Raw genomic sequence first — 19,924 nt, 5'->3', positions numbered from 1 at the left:
AAGTATGCTATCCTACGTGTACCTGCTTTTACACTACATGAGAACCTATGACTGGGCTGCAAGGGAGAACAAGGCAAAGAAAACTGCTTCCACAGAAAAATCATAATTCATTTTCCAATCTGTTTGCGATTTGGCATCAATGACTATTTTTGAATTAACAAGCTTAAATGGAACTACTGGTTCTTTTTACAGGAACTCTATTAACTTTGCAGCTCAAGTGGATCAACGTTAAAATATCTAGGAAGGAAGTTACTTTCATTCATTCTGTTAGTTAGGTAATGAACAAAAAAAAGAATCCTGCAATCCTTTTAGACAAACTAGTATTCATATATTCTCTGGCATTAGACAATGGACCAGAAGGCTGAACAAACAACATACAAGTATACAAAAGAGTTAATGTCACAATACAGTTAAAATATTCAATGAACAAGAATCAGGAAATGAAAAGATAAAGCTGGTAAAGTAATATTAAGTCAGCTCTACTCTACACAAGTGTCATTAGGTGGTTGACGCATGATATGTGGCATCTACCTTTGACAAAGACAGGATGGTTTCTGTCCCTTTTACACATCTAGCTTGTCATAGCAGTGAAGTACTGGAGATCTGAAGTTACAGTTAAAAAGCTTGTACGTGCAGCATATGCCAGGAAATAGCCAGGTGCTGAGGCCTCTACCTCCAATCTCTGCTCCCAGTATACTTGAAGTATACGCCTTCGGTGTTGGGGGTGCCGCCCGTAAGCCCACTAAAAATGGTTTAATACACGGAGGCCTACACGTTCCGCTCCTGGGCGATTTGTGTTAGCAGGACGGCTGTGCAGACCCACCCTCGGCAACGAGGCCCCAAAGCAGGCGGAGGCCGCAGCTGCTACGAGCAGGGTCAGCAAAAGGCGGGTTCCTCCCCCACCCACCGCGAGGGCCGGGAGAGCAGGGGGCTGCGGGAACCCCCTCACCGCGCTGGGAGCGGACACGGGCGCTGCGGCCGTTCAGCACGGAGGGAAGGCGCGAGCGGAGAGGCCGGGGCCCGCAGCCCTCCCTAGTGCTGTAAAATGTCGGCGGCTCAACCCAAGCAGGAAGTCGGGGCCGCGGGGGAGGGGGAAGCGAACGAGCACCCCCCCGTATCCGCCCCCTACCCCCGCAAACGCCCGCCAGCTCCCGGGGCCCGGAGATCGAAGCCCCTCCCGCAGACAAGCGGCCACCGCCCACCGGCCCCGCTGCGCCCGGCGGGCCCAGATCCCCGCTGCTCCGGGGGCGCACACCGAGGGCGGCTCAGCGTACACGGAACCCCGGGCCCGGCCCGCCCGCTCCCTGTGGGAAGGGCCCCCCAGCCACGCGCGCGGGGATGCCCGCGCTCCCCACTCCACGGCGGGCGCGGGGCGAGGCTCCCCCCGGGATTCGCTGGGTCCCGTTCCCCGCCGCACTCCCTCACCTCAGAGTCTCCGCCGGGCGTTGGCAGCTCTGTGCGGGTTCTCCTGCGCTCAGGAGCAGGGGCACGCTACGTTACCGCGCACGCACGGAGGGGCCGGCGCAAGAGAGGCCGTGGGCTGGGTCCACGGCTTAGCGGAACTTCCCGACCCCGCCTCCTTGCGGTGGTAGCTCCGCCCCCAAACCTGACCTTCGGCCCCGCCCGCTCCGAGCCGGTTTCCACCCACTGAGGGTCAGAGGCTCGCCCCTCCCCCCGTCTGTCTGGGAACGCCCATTGCGCCCGGCACCTCCCCATCCCCCTGGGCGCCCATTGTGATAGAGCCCTACATCCCCCTGGGCGCAGCCATCCCCATACGCCCTGCCCCCACCCCGCTGGCCGCCCCATTGCACGCATCGCTATAGAGCCCCACTGCATCCCCTGGGCTCCCATTGTACCTATTGCCACCTCACCCTGCCCCATCCCTCTGGGTGCCCCATTGCCAGGGCACTTTCCCTCCATCCCTCTGGGCGCACCCATTGCCTCAGTGCCCTGCCCCATCCCTCTGGGTGCACCATTGCACCCATCGCTATAGAGCCCTACTCCATTCCCCTGGGCGCACCCATCATCACAGCGCCCTGCCCCATCCTTCTGGGCGCCCACTGCCAGAGCACCCTGCCCTATTTATTTGAGCATCGCATTGTGCCTGTTGCTAGCTTGTGGCCTCTCCATAGCCCTCTGCGCTCTTGCCTATTCCATGCTTTTTCTCTTGTCTCTCCTGCAGCAGCAAAGCCAGTTTGGACACTGGAGGGCAAAAGAGGGGGCATTATTTACTGTTAACTATTTTACAGCACCACCCATGTGCCTGGCCCCGGCTCAATGGAGCTTCTAATCCAAGCTGTAAAAGTGACATGAAGAGTGAGGGGACAAACAGTGGGGAGTGGACCAGGCCACTGTCATCTGCCAGATTTTTAATCACCATGGCACCTGGACCTTGCTTGAATATGGTTAGGTGACACTGGTTAAATCACTGGTGGCTGGGATATGCTCCCACCCTACCTTTACCAGTGATAGGGCAGTGGGTGGTCTAGTGGTTAGGGCACTAAACTGGGGCTTGAGAGCAGAGTTAAAATTTCTGCTTTGCTACAGCCTCCCTGTGTGGCCTTGGGCATGTCACTTAGTCTCTCTATGCCACAGGAAATATTAGCCCTGCCCTACAGAGGTGGTGAAGAATAAATATTGTGAGATGCTCAGAGCCTGCAGTTTGATACTGAACTCCCTTGGAAGTTAGGAGCCTAATTACTTTTGAGGATCTGGGCCTGAGTTTAAGTGATTTACCAATGATAACACAGAAAGTTTGTAGCATATCAAGAGAAACAAAGCTTATCTGGCCGTAGAATGGCTTACCCAGTAGGTGACAGCACCCCTCTTATTGGGGTTAATAATACCAATGCACTTATGTGCACAATGCTCTTAGTTATGTAAGTGCACAGCACTGGTATTAGCCTCCTTTCTCAACTAGGGAGAGAGACTGAACGAGTTAGGAGGAAACATAGTGCTCTGCCAAACCCCGACTTTAGTTTTACTGGGAGGTCAGACATTAAACAGTCTGTAACTTTTACCACTTTAGAGCACCTCCTGAAGCAAAGACAGGCTACACATGCACATCCTGCTTAGAAGCACATTCACAACTCAGCACTTGTCAGATATGGACTGAATGACACATGGGTCCGGAGGAGCCCTGTGCTCAGTCACTAGACACTTTGCAAGCCCCAGGCATGTAGATGGAAAATGGCATTCTAAGTGTTTTGGCAAAATCCTAGATTTTTTTTTTCTTATCAGAAAAGCAAACCCAAGGGTGGCATCTGCTGGACTCCCCCAGACCTCACTCCCCTGAAAGAGGCAGCAGATGAAAGGTGCCCTGCAGGCCCCAGTTTCCTGAACTTTCTATGACAGGCTGCCCCCCACTAGGTCTGAGTCATGCATCATCATCAGGGATTCTAATTTTCTGTGATAAAAAACCCAAAATTGTCCAGTTAAAAAAAAGAAGTTTTAAAACAATTAAAATGAAACACTGAACTTTAGTTTCCCTAGCCACAATATATATGGATATCTGTTTTATAGTTAAAAAATTTAAATATAAGCTGACAGCCCAAGCTCCACCAATTCTCCCATTTATCCAAATTTTTGATGATCTGATCTGACCTCAGTCTCAATTAGATCAGATAATCGGGGTTCCACTGTGTGTTTTTATGTTTTCACAAAATGTAAAAACGAAAGATTCTCTGTAAAAATGCAAATTCCACATTTTTCCATGGCAAACAGATTTCTAGGATCCTTGGTCATCAGGAGAGGGGCCGCGCCAAGAAAAAGGTACTTCATTTTAGTCATTTAAGACCAACTGATTTATTTCACTTTCTGCAATGCCTGGTTAGGTGCTCTGGGGACACATCCATTCAATCCACATACAGAGTCCGCAACATACCTCTCACCCAAACCCCAGCTCTCTAGGAAAGGGGAGGGGAGTTCTCTTAGAAGCTCAGCCCTTAGCCACCAGGAGAACAATTAAATGGACCGTGCAATATGATCTGAAGGGCAACAGCTTCAAAACTTTGCTAAACTGAAGCAGGGAGCAGATTCCACCATTGCAGCCCCCTCTCTGAGCTTCCATTCCTCTCCCTTCCAGTTAAATAGGTTGGGGACATAGCTGCAGGAACTGGGGGTGCGACCACAGCCTCTGGTTTGAAGTGGTTTCCTATAAATATATAAGGGGTTTGCACCCTCACTATAAAAACTGTCCCAGCACCCCTGGGTAGGGAGAATTAAGCTTGGATGTCTCAGAGGATCTGGGCCACTGGGCTATAACAGGCACATCTTGCAGGTGTTCAGGACAGAATCCATTTAAGGCTTTCTAGGTTAAAACCTGCACTTTAAAGGGGCAGCCAGTACCTATAAGAGCACAAAGGTAATGTATTCCTTTTAAGAGTCACTCAAAGCTCCCTGTGAATTAGAGCAACTCCTCACAGCAAAAAGATAAGGAGTACTTGTGTCACCTTAGAGACTAACCAATTTATTTGAGCATAAGATTTCATGAGCTACAGCTCACTTCATCGGATGCATACTATGGAAAGTGTAGAAGATCTTTTTATACACACAAAGCATGAAAAAATACCTCCCCCCACCCCACTCTCCTGCTGGTAATAGCTTATCTAAAGTGATCACTCTCCTTACAATGTGTATGATAATCAAGGTGGGCCATTTCCAGCACAAATCTAGGGTTTAACAAGAACGTCTGAGGAGGGTGGGGGAGGGGGTTAGGAAAAAACAAGGGGAAATAGGTTACCTTGCATAATGACTTAGCCACTCCCAGTCTCCGTTAAAGCCTAAGTTAATTGTATCCAATTTGCAAATGAATTCCAATTCAACAGTCTCTCGCTGGAGTCTGATTTTGAAGTTTTTTTGTTGTAATATCGCAACTTTCACGTCTGTACTCGCGTGACCAGAGAGATTGAAGTGTTCTCCGACTGGTTTATGAATGTTATAAACCAGTCGGAGAACACTTCAATCTCTACGTAACACTGTCCAGTCTCTACGTAAAAGAATAAATGGACACAAATCAGATGTCAAGAATTATAACATTCATAAACCAGTCGGAGAACACTTCAATCTCTCTGGTCACGCGAGTACAGACGTGAAAGTTGCGATATTACAACAAAAAAACTTCAAAACCAGACTCCAGCGAGAGACTGTTGAATTGGAATTCATTTGCAAATTGGATACAATTAACTTAGGCTTTAACGGAGACTGGGAGTGGCTAAGTCATTATGCAAGGTAATCTATTTCCCCTTGTTTTTTCCTAACCCCCTTCCCCACCCTCCTCAGACGTTCTTGTTAAACCCTAGATTTGTGCGGAAATGGCCCACCTTGATTATCATACACATTGTAAGGAGAGTGATCACTTTAGATAAGCTATTACCAGCAGGAGAGAGGGGTGGGGGGAGGTATTTTTTCAGGCTTTGTGTGTATAAAAAGATCTTCTACACTTTTCCACAGTATGCATCTGATGAAGTGAGCTATAGCTCACGAAAGCTTATGCTCAAATAAATTGGTTAGTCTCTAAGGTGCCACAAGTGGGATAGCTCAGTGGTTTGAGCATTGGCCTGCTAAACCCAGGGTTGTGAGCTCAATCCTTGAGGGGGCCACTTAGAGATCTGGGGCAAAAATTGGAGATTGGTCCTGCTTTGAGCAGCGGGTTAGACTAGATGACCTCCTGAGGTCCCTTCCAACCCTGATATTCTATAAGTACTCTTTTTCTTTTTGCGAATACAGACTAACACAGCTGCTACTCTGAATCCTCACAGCAAGAAATGCTCTGTGCTGCCACCAAATGGAAGCAATGTGGATTCACCAAACTGGCCACTACAGCTGGAGATTGTGCACAGGCTGTGAGGGAAACCCAGACCTTTTCTTTGCTTCCTGCAAAGCCAGTGCATGAGATTTCAAATGCTCTTTCAGGCATAGCTCAAGTCATAGGGGCCTCCCTCCTATTTAAATGTTTCCCCAGGGCTGAAAACAACACTGGAAATATTCTTAATATTAACATTAACTGCTGTAAGACACTGCAATTTATAACTAGAGCTAGTTAACTGACTCTCGAACTGGGCTGGATGTCCCTGTCCATGTGACATTCCAGTCAACAGAAAGGATGCTAAAAGTGATTCCTGTGCAATGGGCAGAGAGATCAATACTGTTATATAACTGACTAATTTAAATAACTGACGTGCATCCGACAAAGTGGGTTTTCACCCACAAAAGCTTATGCTCCAATACGTCTGTTAGTCTATAAGGTGTCACAGGACTCTTTGCCGCTTAAATAACTGAGGCTCTTTTTACAATGTTTAAATCTTTAGCTAGAAGTGATTTTTTTTTAAAAGATGGTTAAGTTACCAGGGCAGAGACCTAGTTTTCCTGTGTGCATACTGAACATTATGTGCACCTCATCTCTATATAAATAATATAGCATCACCCGTAATAAAGTTGGAGACAAGGAACAGTTTGCATTTTAGTCCTTTGGCTCTGAAGGTGTCATCTAACAAATTAAGATATTTTTAAATCAATTCTCAAATTTCTATTCTTTGGTACTGAAATATAAGCGAGCAGCTGAGAACAACAGAAAATACCTTCACTAAGTCACCTCCTGCCCCTGCTGGAAATCCCATAGGCTTTGTGATTTAAAACCAGTGCTTTGACTCCCTGTGCTTAGAAGTTATGATTCATCTGAAAGTAAACCCAACAAGTAATGCAAATTGCATAATAAAGAAGGGAGAACAGACATCTCTTTCCTATTCTGGCAGCACAGCTGCTTCTGAAATTCTTTTGTGGTGGAGCATATTTTTATTTCTACAATATTCGAGGAAAACCTAACACAATGCTACAATATTTAAGATGAGCATCTAAGAGCCCTGCACTCAGTCACTAGATACTTTGCAAGCCCCAGGCATGTGGATGGCAAATGGCATTCTAAGTGTTTTGGCAGAGTTCTAGATAATATGTATTTTCTGACTTTTAAACCAAACTCTGTACTTTTGAATAATTTAAGCATTATAGTCAGATGTATACATGCTCTTTCCTTAACCTGTGTATTTGATAATTTTAACATTAGCTTTAATTAAAAAAAATTAAATTGGTTTTTCCTTATCAGAAAAACAAACCTCAAAATGGCACCTGCTGGACTCCCCCAGGCCTCACTCCCCTGAAGGAGGCAGCAGATGAAAGGTGGCCTAGAGGGCCTAGTTTCTTGAGCCTTCTATGACAAGCTTCCCCGCACTGAGTCTGGCTCATGCATCATCAGGCCAGGGGGAACCTGCTCAGTACCCTGGAAGTGAGGCATCTCCAAGAATAAGGTACTTATATTTACTCCACTGGATAGTACTGGCCTTGCTACCATTTGGCACAAGTCAAACTACTGTAAGCAGGGTCTGAATGAACTCTCCCTTGACATGTAACTGGGAGGTGGAGAGACTTCAGGAGCAAACTGTATTTACATGAACACACCTACTCTGCTTAGATATCCAGCAGAGGGAGCAGTGTTGCTCAAAGTGATCAACTTTGGCTGGTGTTGGGTTACAAATCACTTTAGTACTGAACATAGGGGTAGTAAAATGCTGTTATCAGTGTTGTCTTCATTATTCTATGAATAAAGGAGAGCAGAACTGTGCTTAATCCAAATGAGGGGATCACCCTCAGCTGAAAGGACCTTGTTATGCCAATGGCTCAAATGCCAGACCCCTGTGAAAGTTAGAGGGGCAGGGACAGGTGCTGACTCTCCCTAAGGGTCCCCAGTCTGGTTTAACCTGTTCTTCCCTCCTGTTCAAAGATAGAGCTAAATAGGTGTCATTAGGAGCCTTTGTTAAGTACTCCATGAGAGCTGAAATCACTTGCAGTGGGGCAGTGTTTCTGCCCAACCTACTGAAAGCAAAAAATCACTAAGAGACTGACCTGCAGAGATCACAGGAGTCACACTGGTGGTAGTAAGAGGTGACTAACAGGCAGCAAGGAGCAGCAGCTGGCAGGGCAGCCAGCCAGAGCAAGTGCTCAGATGGTAGAGCAAGCCAGGTGTCTTTTTCCCTGAGTGAGAGCTGAACTCACATAGGTGCACTTCTGAACCCTGGGTCCTCACTGACCGAGAACAACCACTGTGAGTGGGGTATGGTGTGGGAGCAGAGGGGGGCACAGAAAAGGAACTTTCAGTTGTAGAACTCAAGAACATGAGATTCCTGGTGGGGAGTTGAGAGCCCCTGGGGGCAACAGCCTGACTGGGAGGGGGAGCCCTCCATTCACCCTGGGGTAACAGACCGAGCTGTAAGCGGCTTTCTTGTCTATTTCATGGCTCCAGCACTGAACCATGAAATTGACAAGAATGACAGCCAATGTAAATATCCCACAGTGTCTACACACACTGTCACCCTAACTACACTACCATAAGCCCTATGCCTCTCACAGAGGTGGAATTATTACATCCGTGTAGTAGGTCACTTACATCAGCAGGAGCAAGGCTGTAGTGTGTACACTGACATAATTAGGTCGATGTAGGCTACCTTACGTCCACCTAACTCTGTAGTGTAGACCATGGGAGAAGATACTAGAGGAACTTAAGATAGACGTCTGTTCTTAGAGCTGGTAGAGTAATTAACTAAACTACAAGTTGTTAGATACTGTGGGGCAAGGCAGAAATGGTTTGTGTTAAGAGTTTTAAATGAAAATCTGGAAGTAGGGGTAGCTGAACTGAGCTGCTGGTCTGTTTTCATTTCTTGGACTCCATTCTTAGAACTCCTTTTGCAGTGGTCAGGAAAGGACAATCCATCCTCTTCTAGAAGCTGTTCAGAATGCCTGCGCTGTTCTTGCCAGCCTGCTTCACTTGGTGAGGCCTTGGAAGTTGGGCTCTGTAAACTGAGGCAACACTGCCTGCTGGCTCAGCAGCTTGTCAAGGATGCTAATTTCAGCATCTCGTTTCTCAATGTTCTCGGATGAAGTCCAGGACATGTCGTGCTGAAGCTTATAGGCACCAAGGAACTCATGTGGGCAACTGGTCCCCCATTCCTGCAGAAAACAGACAAGTTCATGTCAGGATTTGGTCTCACTCACGGGAAGTTCAGCTGTTACACAGATTATACACAGGTCTGTCTACTAGGACTGAACAGCTCTACCAACATTGATAGATTTTAATATTCAGAGTCCTGTCAAACTTCCTAACAGAGGACTTTCTGCAGTTTTGAAGGCTTGCTTCCCTGCTTGTGGCATTAATGATTTGTTAGCCCTCCGAAGGAAAAAGCTGTACCTAGGCACAAGTGGGGTTTATTTGAGCATGCACTCTCCAACAAGAAAATAAAAATAGAAAGTGTATGTTAAGAATAGTAAAGCATATAATAGCTATGCATGCGATATTTCGGGGGATGGGACTCAGGATTTTGCCTAGACATATCTGTTGGGGGAAGGGGAGAGCAGGGGGGGAAAAGAGAGGACAGGTACCAGGAGTCATATGAATTGGAGGATTCAAGCAAACTCACTCATATTAGTTTGATTTGGGGTTATGAAATACCCAAACGCTCGTTTCAAAAACTTAACACGAGTACCAGGCTATTCAGAGTCTGTGACCTCCCTAGACATGTTAGCAACACTAACAATGACTCAGACGTATTTTAAGGCCTATTACCATACTTTCTAATAGAAGCTCTGTGCAGTGACAGAGCTGACAGGGACAGAGTAGTGGCTTAGCCAACTAGAGGCATTCATTGATATGGGCCTCAATTTCTGGTTTGCTCTTTTCTGTACTATGCCATTACAATCTGCTTTTATTAAAGAATGTGAATTGAATATTGGAACGTCAGAGAGAAAATACAACTTTTACCTCAGAGGAGGTTCCTCAGAGTGGGGTAACATCAGGAGCAAAGCCCTAGGAGGCATTGATCTCTATTCCCAGAGGTAAAAGTAAGCCAGTATGGGGTACCAGCAAGAGCTGGTATGCCGTACTTGACTGGCTTCCCCAGGCCATTGCTGCCAGAGCCCTCCAAGTAGCAGAGGTGACTGGGATCCCGGGGCTCGGGCGGCGATTTAAAGGGCCCGGGGCTCCGCTGCGGTAGCGGTGGCTGGGAGCCCCAGGCCCTTTAAATCAGCGCTTGAGCCCCGGGCCACCACCACAACCCTGGGGGCTCCGGCAGCGGGGCTCAGGCGGTGATTTAAAGGGCCCAGGGCTCTGGCCACTGCGGGGAGCCCCAGGCCCTTTAAATCACCGCCCAAGCGCTGCTGCTGGAGCCCTGGGGTAGTGGCTGGGGGCTCCGGTGGCAATTTAAAGGGCTCAGGGTGGTTGCGGCAGCCAGAGCCCCAGGCCCTTTAAATCGCCGCCCGAGTCCCACTGCTGGAGCCCTGGGGTAGTGGCGGCGGGGCTGCGGCAGTGATTTAAAGGGTGAGGGGCTCCAGCCACCACTCAGAGCCCCGGGCCCTTTAATTCTCCACCAGAACCCTGGGGTAGCGACGGCAGCTGGGGGCTCTGTCGGCAATTTAAAGGGCCCAGGGCTCCACTGCGGTAGTGGCGGCCGGAGCCCCAAGCCCTTTAAATCGCCACTGAGCCCCGGGGCTCCCAGCGTCCTCCACAGCTGGTAGCTCCCAGCCGCCACTACCTCAGCCAGAGCCCCGGGTCCTTTAAATCTCGATTTAAAGTCTGGGGATTTAAGGGCCCCTCCTCTTCCAGTTGAGGCCCCGCCCCCGTGCTCAGGACTCCGGCATACCGGTAAGTCCTTCAAGTTACTTTCACCCCTGTCTATTCCTGAACAATCACAGTACTGGTATAGAGTGAGCATAGTGACCAGAACGGGGCCTACTCAGAAATCCGCTGCTGGTGTACATGGGGATGGGAGGAGATAGTATCACAGCTTTCCAGCCCTTTGGGGCATTTCATATGTAACCCTCTTGATCTGTAATAAGAATCCTCAATTTTATATTTAATGAAAACTCTAAAGCTTCTTTAGTTCACACCCAAGGAAAGGGCAGCTGTGGCTGCCTAGAGCAGGGGAGCTTCTCTGAGACCTTCCCACTAAGAGTTAAGTAGCCCCCAGTTTCCATGTCTAAACACATGAAACGCTGAACTGTGAGGAGGCAGGGAAACAACTTTTGGGCTTAACATTGGAAAAGATTGTCCTGAGGAGATTCACTGACATGGGGTTCAGAGGAGACAGATCTGCAAGCATGTGTGTTAGATCCACCAGGAGGGGACTCCTTGAAATCTCCCATTCACTTCTCAGGTCAACCTAGAATATTTTTTTGGCCTGCTTTCTAAACAGCTAAAATCTTTTCAACTTTACTCAAAGACTATTTCACAATACAGCTCCCAAGCCAACCTGCGAGCACAAACCAAGTCACCATTAAAAAACCTACCCTCTTTAGAGCAGCTTTCGTAAGTGCACCCCCATTGGGTCAATGGACTCTTTGCTGAGAGACCCCAGACAGAATGAGCCAGCCCCCAATGTGTGCTGGTGACATCCGCTTCATGCTCACTCTTGATTCCCACTCTTTCGGGAGAGTAGGTTACCGCCTACCTTAGGAGAAAGGATGGAAAAGTATCTCTGGCCACTTTCCCGCCGATACAGGTAGTAGATGTTTCCTGGTTTCTTCACAATATTGCAGTCTACATGATGAAGATCAGCATCTCTGTTAGCTTCATCCAAGACCTACATACAACAGAATTGTAAGACCTTTGTCCCCTCTGAAATCCACACAGCTGAAAAGAAAAGTGCAACACTCACACCTCAGACTATACAGCACGCCTTCCAGCACTGAAACACAGCAGCAATTCTCCACCAGGAGCACTATGCTGTAATTCTGGAAAGCAAGGGAAGAAACTCCCTCAGTAAAGTCAACTCAACGATGTGGGCTAATTTGTGCCGATGTCTCATAACTATCGGCACTACGTAGACTCCTCCCTTGGAATCTAGCTTGGCCGTTCCATCTAACAGACCTGCTAGAAAAAGGCCACAGGTATATTTGTGAGCATGGGGCTTTATGGCTCCAAATTTCAAGTTTCAGGTCTTGCTTCCTAGAAGTGGGGGGTGGGGGTCGTGGGGGGGGAGGAAAACTTGTATAGTTCTGTTAACTCTGAGGCTTACCTATATGTCTATAATGGCCAATTACAACCCAATGGAGTGGCAGGGCTAAGACCTGTTAATGATGGATCACCACCAAAGGCTCAGGGCTGCTGAATTCAGGGAAGCAACACAGATCCTGCCTGTACAAGGTAAAGCACTTACCTTTCACACATGGGTTCAAATCTGTCTCAGGATCACAAATCAGCCAAGTAGCTGAGATCAAATCTATTATGGTGGGTATCTATAGGGAACTGTGTCCTTAACAAGCGAGGACAGAAATTCCCCATGAAAATCATGTTACACACCCATCCTTGACCTCTGCTACTTTCGACACAGTCAGTCATACCGACCTCCAAATCTTGTCCTCCCTTGGCTTTTGTAATTGTGTCAGCTCTGGGCTCGCCTTCCACCTCCCTGGTCATTCAGACAGTAACTCCTTTGGTGGACCCTCCTCCTATTCTCCATAGCCCCCCAGGTTTATATCCTAAACCCAATCCTTTTCTCCCGTTACATCCATCCTCTCTGGAAATCTACCTACTCACATACTTCATTTAGCTTTTTCTGAAGAGAACAGCTCTGGCTCTCCACTCTATGGAATCCCAGATCTCTTCCTGGATGTTTTGCAATCAAGATTAATTTAGCATAGCTAAAACCAAGCTTCCCAAACCTCCTTCCTTCCCAAACCTGGGAGTGAGCCATCTTTGAGTGCTCTCTCTCCCGTACCCCACACATCCAGGCTGCATCCAAACCTTGTTGCTTCTTCCTCTGTAACACCTAAGATGTTAGCTTAGATACTGGAGCACAATTATATGGTATGGGAGGTTTATGTCACAAATCCTATCATTCCAGAGAGACAGCTGCTTTTGCTTTAGAGATTGTACACTTCATACCGTTTGGGAAAGGAGCAATCTTCTTTACTTCATAAAGCTGGGAGCCAGAACAAAGATCTTACAGTTTCTGGTCACATATTCAAGTATCAAGACTTTTGCCCTCCACACACTACTCACTCTACCTGGAAAAAGGTAAACATTTCTCTGCCAGCGACAGAATGGTTTCAGAAAGAAGAGTTGGACTGCTGCCTGTTTTTTCCTGTTCTCTCTACCATGAAATGGATACACAACTACAAACCATGTACCATTCTGACAGGTACTAGAAATCAGTTCAACCTGCAGGATTGACAGATAAGCACTGATAACGCTAAATTCTCCCTTACCTTCCGGGCCTGCTCCTGCAGATACCGGATTTGCTCAGCTATGACGGTCAATCTGTTGCAGGCATTAGCTCGGATGAATTCATCTGCCTTGTAAGAAAGAGGGAAATGTTAATAAACAGGCATCAGAGAAAACTTACTGGCCTTCTCACTCCTTGTAAAGATTAGTCTGTATGGGTTTAATGCCTGCCAGCTCCACTCCCACCAGGTTGGCCTTTCTGACCTCACCAAAACTCAGGCTGGTTATTTCAGGTAATGTTATGGAAATTGCACAGTGTGCATTGTTACACAAAGACTGGCATGAAAACTTGCCATAAACAGCCTGAGTTTTGGTATGGTCATAAAGTGAGTTCTTTTTGAACCTGTCTGATGAGGTGTATGCTCTGAAACACAAGATTTGTCATTTAGCCAGGAAAGTATCCACTGAAGATGTGGTTCCTTTTCAGGTGTCTAATTTTTTTTTAATCTTGCTAAGCTATTTGCCACATATTTGCTTTTAGAACATGGGTGGGCAAACTACGGCCCGCGGGCCAGATATGGCCCCTCAGGGCTTTGGATCCGGCCCACAGGATTGCCGCTCCGGGAAGCAGCCAGCACCACGTTCCCAGTGGACAGAGTCACATCACAATTACCAACATAATTGGAACAAATTGCCTCTACCACTCCATTTGAGCATCTGCAGAAAAGTCAAGAACTGATTCCTCCATGGAGACTAAACTCCCTTTTCACCTGTAATGGTGGTCCTGCAGGTTCATGTCTGAGGCAGGTTGGCAGGGCTACGTGGAAGAAGCTTGCAGTACTTCTGCATTTGCTGTTCTTCAGTCACTGAGACTTTAAATTCAAAATTTATCAGGATTTACACCACTAAGAAAAATAGTCTTGGCCTTTCAGGATTATAGGAACTGCCAGACTGGATCAGATTTGAGTTCCAGCTAGTTCAGTATTCTGTCTCTGAAGCATCTGTTACTGACCACTGTCAGAGGAAGATGTAAGAACCCTGCAGTAGGCAGAACGATGGGATAATCCGTCTCCTTCATTTGGTCTCCTCCTGATCTCCAATAGTTAATCCATGTCTACACTACAGACTTTTGCTAGCACACTCATGTCAGTCAGGGATTGCGCCTCATCACAGCCCTGACACCACTGTGCTGGCAAAAGTGCCTAGTGTAAATACAGGTAGACCGCATAACCTCACTTTTGCTGGTAACGCTCATTTAATTGAAGAAGCTGGAATAGGCTATACCAATAGAAGCTGAGTTTTGCCAGAGTAAGTTGTGTCCACCAGGAGTACTTTGATGGTATAGTACAGGGGTGGGCAAACTACGGCCCAGATACGGCCCCGCAGGGTTTTGGGATTGCCACCTCCGTGGTGCCGTGGGCCCCACGTCGCTCCGGGAAGCGGCCGGCACCACGTCCATGCAGCCCCTGCCGAAAGGGGAGCAGAGAGCTTCGCATGCTGCCCTTGTCTGTGGGTACCTCCCCTGAAGCTCCCATTGTCCAGGAACGGGAAACCACAGCCAATGGGAGCTTCGGGGGAGATACCCACAGTCAAGTACAGCGTGCAGAGCTCTCTGCCCCCACCCCTCCCCAGGGGCAGCAGGGACGTGATGCTGGCCGCTTCCCAGAGCAGCGCGGGGCCAGGGTGGGCGGGCAAGCAGCCTGCCCTGGCCCAGGTGCACACCGCTGCCACCCCGGAGCTGCTCCAGGTAAGTAGTGCTGGGCCGGAGCCCGAACCCCTCCTGCACCCCGTACCCAATGCCCTGCCCTGAACCCCCTGCCTGCACCCCAACCACCTGTCCTGAACCCCCTCCCGCACTCCACACCCCTCCCTACACCAATGCCCTGAGCCCCCTCCTGCACACCAACCCCCTTCCCTGAGCCCCCTCATACACTCTGCACCCTCCTCTGTCCCAACCCCTTGCTCTGAGCCCCTTCCTGCACAACGCACCCCCTCCCACACCGCACACTCCCTCCTGTACCCCAACTCCTTGCCCCAGCCCTACATTCATGGCCCTGCAAGCAATTTCCCCACCCAGATGTGACCCTCGGGCCAAAATGTTTGCCCACCCCTGGTATAGTATAAAAGTTTAGCCAAACTTCCTGTAACAATAAGTTTCACTCTTCAATCACATGTTCTGTGAAAAAGTATTTCTTTTTATCTATTTTTAATTTCCCACCTTTTAATTCCATTAAACATTCCCTTCTTCTTGTGTTTTGAGACAGGGAGAACAGAAGTTCCTGATCTACCCTCTCTAAGCCATTCATTGTTTTATGTATTTTTTATCATGTCCTGTCTTGTTCTTCTCCTTTCAAAAGCAAACAAGTCCAGTCCTTTCCTCTATCATTCTTCTCACTCTTCTCTGAGCCATCTCGATCGCTGCCATATGGAGTATAAGCCTCTGTCTAAACACTACTGCAGCTGCACCACTGTAGTGCTTCAGTGTAAACACTTACTACAGCAATGTTCTCCCATCACCGTAGTAAAATCCACCACCCTGCAAGGCAGAATTCTTCCGTCCACCTAGTGCTGTTTACATGGGGACTTAGGTCAGCTTAACTACGTAGCTCAGGAGTGTGGATTTTTCACACCCCTGAGCACAGTAGCTGGGTCAAACTAGTTTTCTAGTGTAGAACAGCCCTTAGTCTGCTGCTATGGAAGCAACTGCCTCTTCTTCCTCATGCTGATTGACGAAGCAAGTGATGCCTTTTCCCTTGATTTTTTCTATTTCAAGTACAACCTTGAAAGAAGGGACCAAAAGTGAATTATTTGTATTACAGTAGTGCATAGAGGCCCCAAGCAAGATCAGGGCCCTAATATCAGGTGACATATGTCAGGTGTCAGAAGCTGGGAATGAGCGACAGGGGACGGACCATTTGATGATTACCTGTTCTGTTCATTCCCCCTGGGGCACCGGGCATTGGCCACTGTCAGAAGACAGGATACTGGGCTAGATGGACCTTTGGTCTGACCCAGTAGGGCCATTCTTATGCTTTGCCAGTCCAGTACTTTAACCTGAAGACGAGCCCGTCTTCCTGTCTGAATGCTGCATTCCACAGGAGAACGTACCACCCATTTGTATATGCAGTAATGCCCATTACTACAAACGGGTCTCTTATTGGATTTAACCAGGACTCTCTGTATTCCAAAATTCTGCAGCAGCAGAATTACAGTGGATTTCATCCCTTGCTGAATTGAGCTCCAGAATTTGAGCTTTCAAGGGTTTAATTGTTTCTAGTTCTTATCATTGCAGTGGCAGTCGCATGAACCAAACGTGAACCCATGTTCTTATCGCTACAGCAGCACAGGTGGAGCACTGCTCTTGTAGCATGGAGACACGTGCTACAATGATGGAAGGGGTTTTTCTGTCACTGCAATAAAGCCACCCCCTCACAAGGCAGTAACTAATTAATTCATCAACCTAGTGGTGTCTATACCAAGGCTTAGGTTGGACTAAGTATGACTCTTAGTCTGTGTGAAAAATTTACACCCGAGTGACGCACCTAGGCCAACCTAAGTTTTAGGTGTACCACGGGGCTCTGCTGGCCTCCATTGCTTCCCCGTCTGGGTCCAGTGGGAGTTCTTCAGACAGTCAGACATCATTGTGTACAGATCATTGCTGACCCACTGGTGATATTCCACCCAAGGGTGCCAAGTCCCACAATAGAAGCTTCTAAAGATGCCCACATTAGAAGCAAGGGGAAGCGCAAACAGAGGGCAGGCCCATTACTCAATGAGGAGGGAAAAATAGTAACAGAAAATCCAGCAACGTCTAAAGTGTTAAATGCCTTGTTTGTTGTTTTCACCAAAAAGGGTAGCAGCAATTGGATGAACAAACCCTAGTCTATACTACAGAGTTAGGTCAACATAAGGCATCTTACATCGACCTAGCTATGGAGCTGTGCACACTGCACTGGTTCTCCCACCACTTTAAACTCCCCCGCAACACCGACATAATAAAACCACTGTGGCAAGAGATATAGCACTTAGGTTGACAGAGTGTGTCAGTGTAGACTAGGGGCGGGTAAACTTTTTGGCATGAGGGCCACATCAGATTTCCGAAATTGTATGGAAGGCCAGTTAGGGGAGGCAGTGCCTCCCAAAACAACCAGGCATGGCCCGGCCCCGGCCCCCTATCTGACCCCCACTGCTTCTCACCCCCTCCGGGACCCCTGCCCCATCCAACCACCCCTTCTCCCTGTCCCCCGACTGCCCCCGGAACCCCTGCCCCCATTCCCCATCCTCTGACCACCCCGACCCCTATCCACACCCCTGCCCCCTGACCACCACCCCAAACTCCCCTGCCCTTTATCCAACCCTCCCTGCCCCCTTACCGTGCTGCCTGGAGCATTGGTGGCTGGCAGCACTACGGCCGCGCTGCCCAGAGCGGCAGGACAGGCAGCCATGCTGCCCAGCTGGAGCCAGCCATACCACCTGGGTCAGACTACAGCCCTGTAGCTGCGCTGCCGGCAAGAGCTTGCAGCCCGTCACCCAGAGCATTGCACCAGCAGTGCACGGAGCTGAGGCTATGGGGGAGGGGCCGGGGGCTAGGCTCCTGGGCCAGGAGCTCGGGGGCTGGGCAGGAGGGTCCCACGGGCCGCATGTGGCCCGTAGTTTGCCCACCTCTGGTGTAGACACTGTGGTGCTTACACTGACCTAAGTGGCCTCCAGGTGTCCCATAATGCCCACAGCGACCATTCTGGTCACCATTTTGATCTCTGCTGTCATGCAGCCAGGTACACAAATATGCGCCTCTCCCATTTTAAAGCCCCAGGAAGTTTTGAAATTGCTCTTCCCGTTTGCTTGGCATGGAGAGCTAACATAGCAACTGCCCAGCTGATCATGCCAGCGCCGCACAGCAAACAGGCTCCTGCCTGGAGTACGCTGGAGGTAGCGGATCTCCCAAGTCTGTGGGGAGAGAAGTCTGTGCAGTCATGGGCACTTCAATATCTATGACCAGATAGCCCTTGTCCTCCATGCCCTGCGCAATGACAGCAACACAGCAGTGCCACGTAAAAATCAAGGAGCTTAGGCAGGCATACCAGAAGGCAAGGGAGGCAAATAATCACTCTGGTGCAGAGCTGCAGACATGCTCCTCTACAAGGAGGTGTATGCCATCCACTGCAGCGACCCCACCTCCACAGTCAAGAACCCAGTGGATACTTCGAGGGGGGGACGGGACTGGAATCACAGACCACTAGAGCAAACGCTGAGAACGAGGAAGTGGAGGCGAAAAAGGATTGGGGCAGGCGACAACGAGATCCGGTGGAGTGGTGAGCCAGGACCTCTTTTTGACTCCTGAGCAGTCTACCTCTAGCAAGCCTGATGCAGGGGAGGGAAGGTCTGGTCAGTACACAGTTTGCTTCAATACTGTAGGGACACATCTGCTCATGTACTGCATTTTTAATCAAGCTAGAAGAGCTAGTGAAATAACCAATACAGAGACAGTTGCTGTCTGCTTCTCATTCCCTTGTACGAGGGGGAGAGAGGGCCCTGCCAAACAGCGGGTTTATGAACACCAGGATGTCCCGTGAAGCCTCCATAGAGCTCTCTAGGAAACTTTCCTGGAGATAATCTGCAATCGTCTGCCAAAGATTTCGGGAAGGGCCACCTTGTTTCTTCCCCCACGGTAGGACACTTTGCCACACCACTTGGCAATTGCTTCAGCGGGCACCATTGCAGCGCACAGGCTAGCAGCAGCCAGGAAGAAATGGGCTTAATTTGCAGCAAAGGAATTTAGGTTAGACACCAGGAAAACTTCTTAGCAGTCAGGGCAGTTAAGCACTAGAGCAGATCACCTATGGAGGCTGTGGAATCTCCATCACTGGAGATTTTTAGAACTGGTAGCCAAACACCTGCCAGGACGGTCTAGCTCAGTGTTTCCCAAACCAGGAGGGCAGACCCAAAAATGGGGGTTGTAAGACTACTGGAGAGCAGCCTTTGCCGGCCAGGTGCCCAGCTCTGCAGGCAGCAGGGCCACTACCAGCAGCACAGAAATAAGGGTGGCATGGTATGGGTGTCGTCACTTTTCGGGAGGGTCATCACAGCCAGAAATCTTTTCAGCGCGGGTCCCACCAAGGCGAGTGTGAGAAGCCCTGGCCTAGCTAGCTCTAGCCCTGCCTTGGCGCAGGGACGGGGCGAGCCGAGCCGGCGAGAGCCCCTCACGCCCCACATTTCTGGGAGGGCTTCGCTCGCCCTTTCCCGGCAGGGCCCGCCCGGGCCGGCTCGCAGCCCGCGGGAACGGAACTGGTTCGAGCAGCGCCGCGCCAGCTCCCCGGGCCGGGGCAGCCCGTGGGGCCACCCGCGACCCCCGGGGACGGGGCAGCCCAGCTCGCCCCCGCCCGGAAAGTCCCGAGGGGCCCCGACCTCCAAACCCCAGGCTCGCCGGGCTCCTCACCTGCTGCACCTGCTGCGCCAGAGCCACGAGCTCGCCGGGGCCCGTGCCCCGGCCGGCGCCGCGCTCCACCAGCGCCACAGCGGCTCCTGCGGGAGAGGGAGGGAGAGAGAGAGAGAGGCCCCGTTAGAAAGCGGCGCGGCGCGGCCCGGGGCGGGGAACGCTACAGCCGCGCTCAGCCTCACTCACCCGCCGCCGCCGCCGCGTCCACCCCCGCCCGGCCGTCCGCCATCGCCGCGGCCGCCGCGCTCCGTGGGCGGGGCCGCGCTCCGGGACGCGCGGGGCGG

The 19,924-nt window shown here is 49.8% G+C and overlaps 2 protein-coding genes across 3 annotated transcripts in view; both read right to left on the bottom strand.

The window, feature by feature from the left end:
- Positions 1 to 1,516, bottom strand: part of CDC42 (cell division cycle 42) — a 50,403-nt gene extending 48,887 nt beyond the window's left edge. The window contains exon 1 of one of the 2 annotated variants that reach the window (XM_077837109.1): positions 1,426 to 1,516. The gene's annotated coding sequence lies outside the window, so the exon portion shown is untranslated. Of the gene's footprint in view, positions 1 to 531; positions 556 to 1,425 lie in introns of those variants that run through there. The other variant, XM_077837110.1, reaches the window with a different exon arrangement.
- Positions 1,517 to 6,430: 4,914 nt separating this feature from the next.
- C18H1orf50 (chromosome 18 C1orf50 homolog) lies at positions 6,431 to 19,869 on the bottom strand. The gene is made up of 5 exons (XM_077837567.1): positions 19,827 to 19,869; positions 19,641 to 19,726; positions 13,249 to 13,335; positions 11,490 to 11,621; positions 6,431 to 8,997 (listed from the first exon to the last, which is right to left on the bottom strand). The coding sequence occupies exons 1-5, from the start codon at positions 19,867 to 19,869 to the stop codon at positions 8,812 to 8,814; spliced, it is 534 nt and encodes a 177-aa protein (XP_077693693.1). The 3' UTR covers positions 6,431 to 8,811.
- Positions 19,870 to 19,924: the final 55 nt, after the last annotated feature.

Source organism: Eretmochelys imbricata, chromosome 18 (assembly GCF_965152235.1).
Source record: "Eretmochelys imbricata isolate rEreImb1 chromosome 18, rEreImb1.hap1, whole genome shotgun sequence".
NCBI lineage: Eukaryota > Metazoa > Chordata > Testudines > Cheloniidae > Eretmochelys > Eretmochelys imbricata.
The sequence above is the reverse complement of the archived record's forward strand: the minus strand, read 5'-3'. Positions and strand labels throughout refer to the sequence as shown.

Excerpts from the sequence above, each read along its gene's own strand:
- C18H1orf50 (XM_077837567.1), bottom strand. The coding sequence starts at position 19,869 with ATGGCGGACGGCCGGGCGGGGGTGGACGCGGCGGCGGCGGCGG. Across the intron at positions 13,336-19,640 it reads TGGCGCAGCAGGTGCAGCAG|GCAGATGAATTCATCCGAGC; the intron begins GTGAGGAGCCCG and ends CTTTCTTACAAG. Across the intron at positions 11,622-13,248 it reads TGCAGGAGCAGGCCCGGAAG|GTCTTGGATGAAGCTAACAG; the intron begins GTAAGGGAGAAT and ends TGTTGTATGTAG.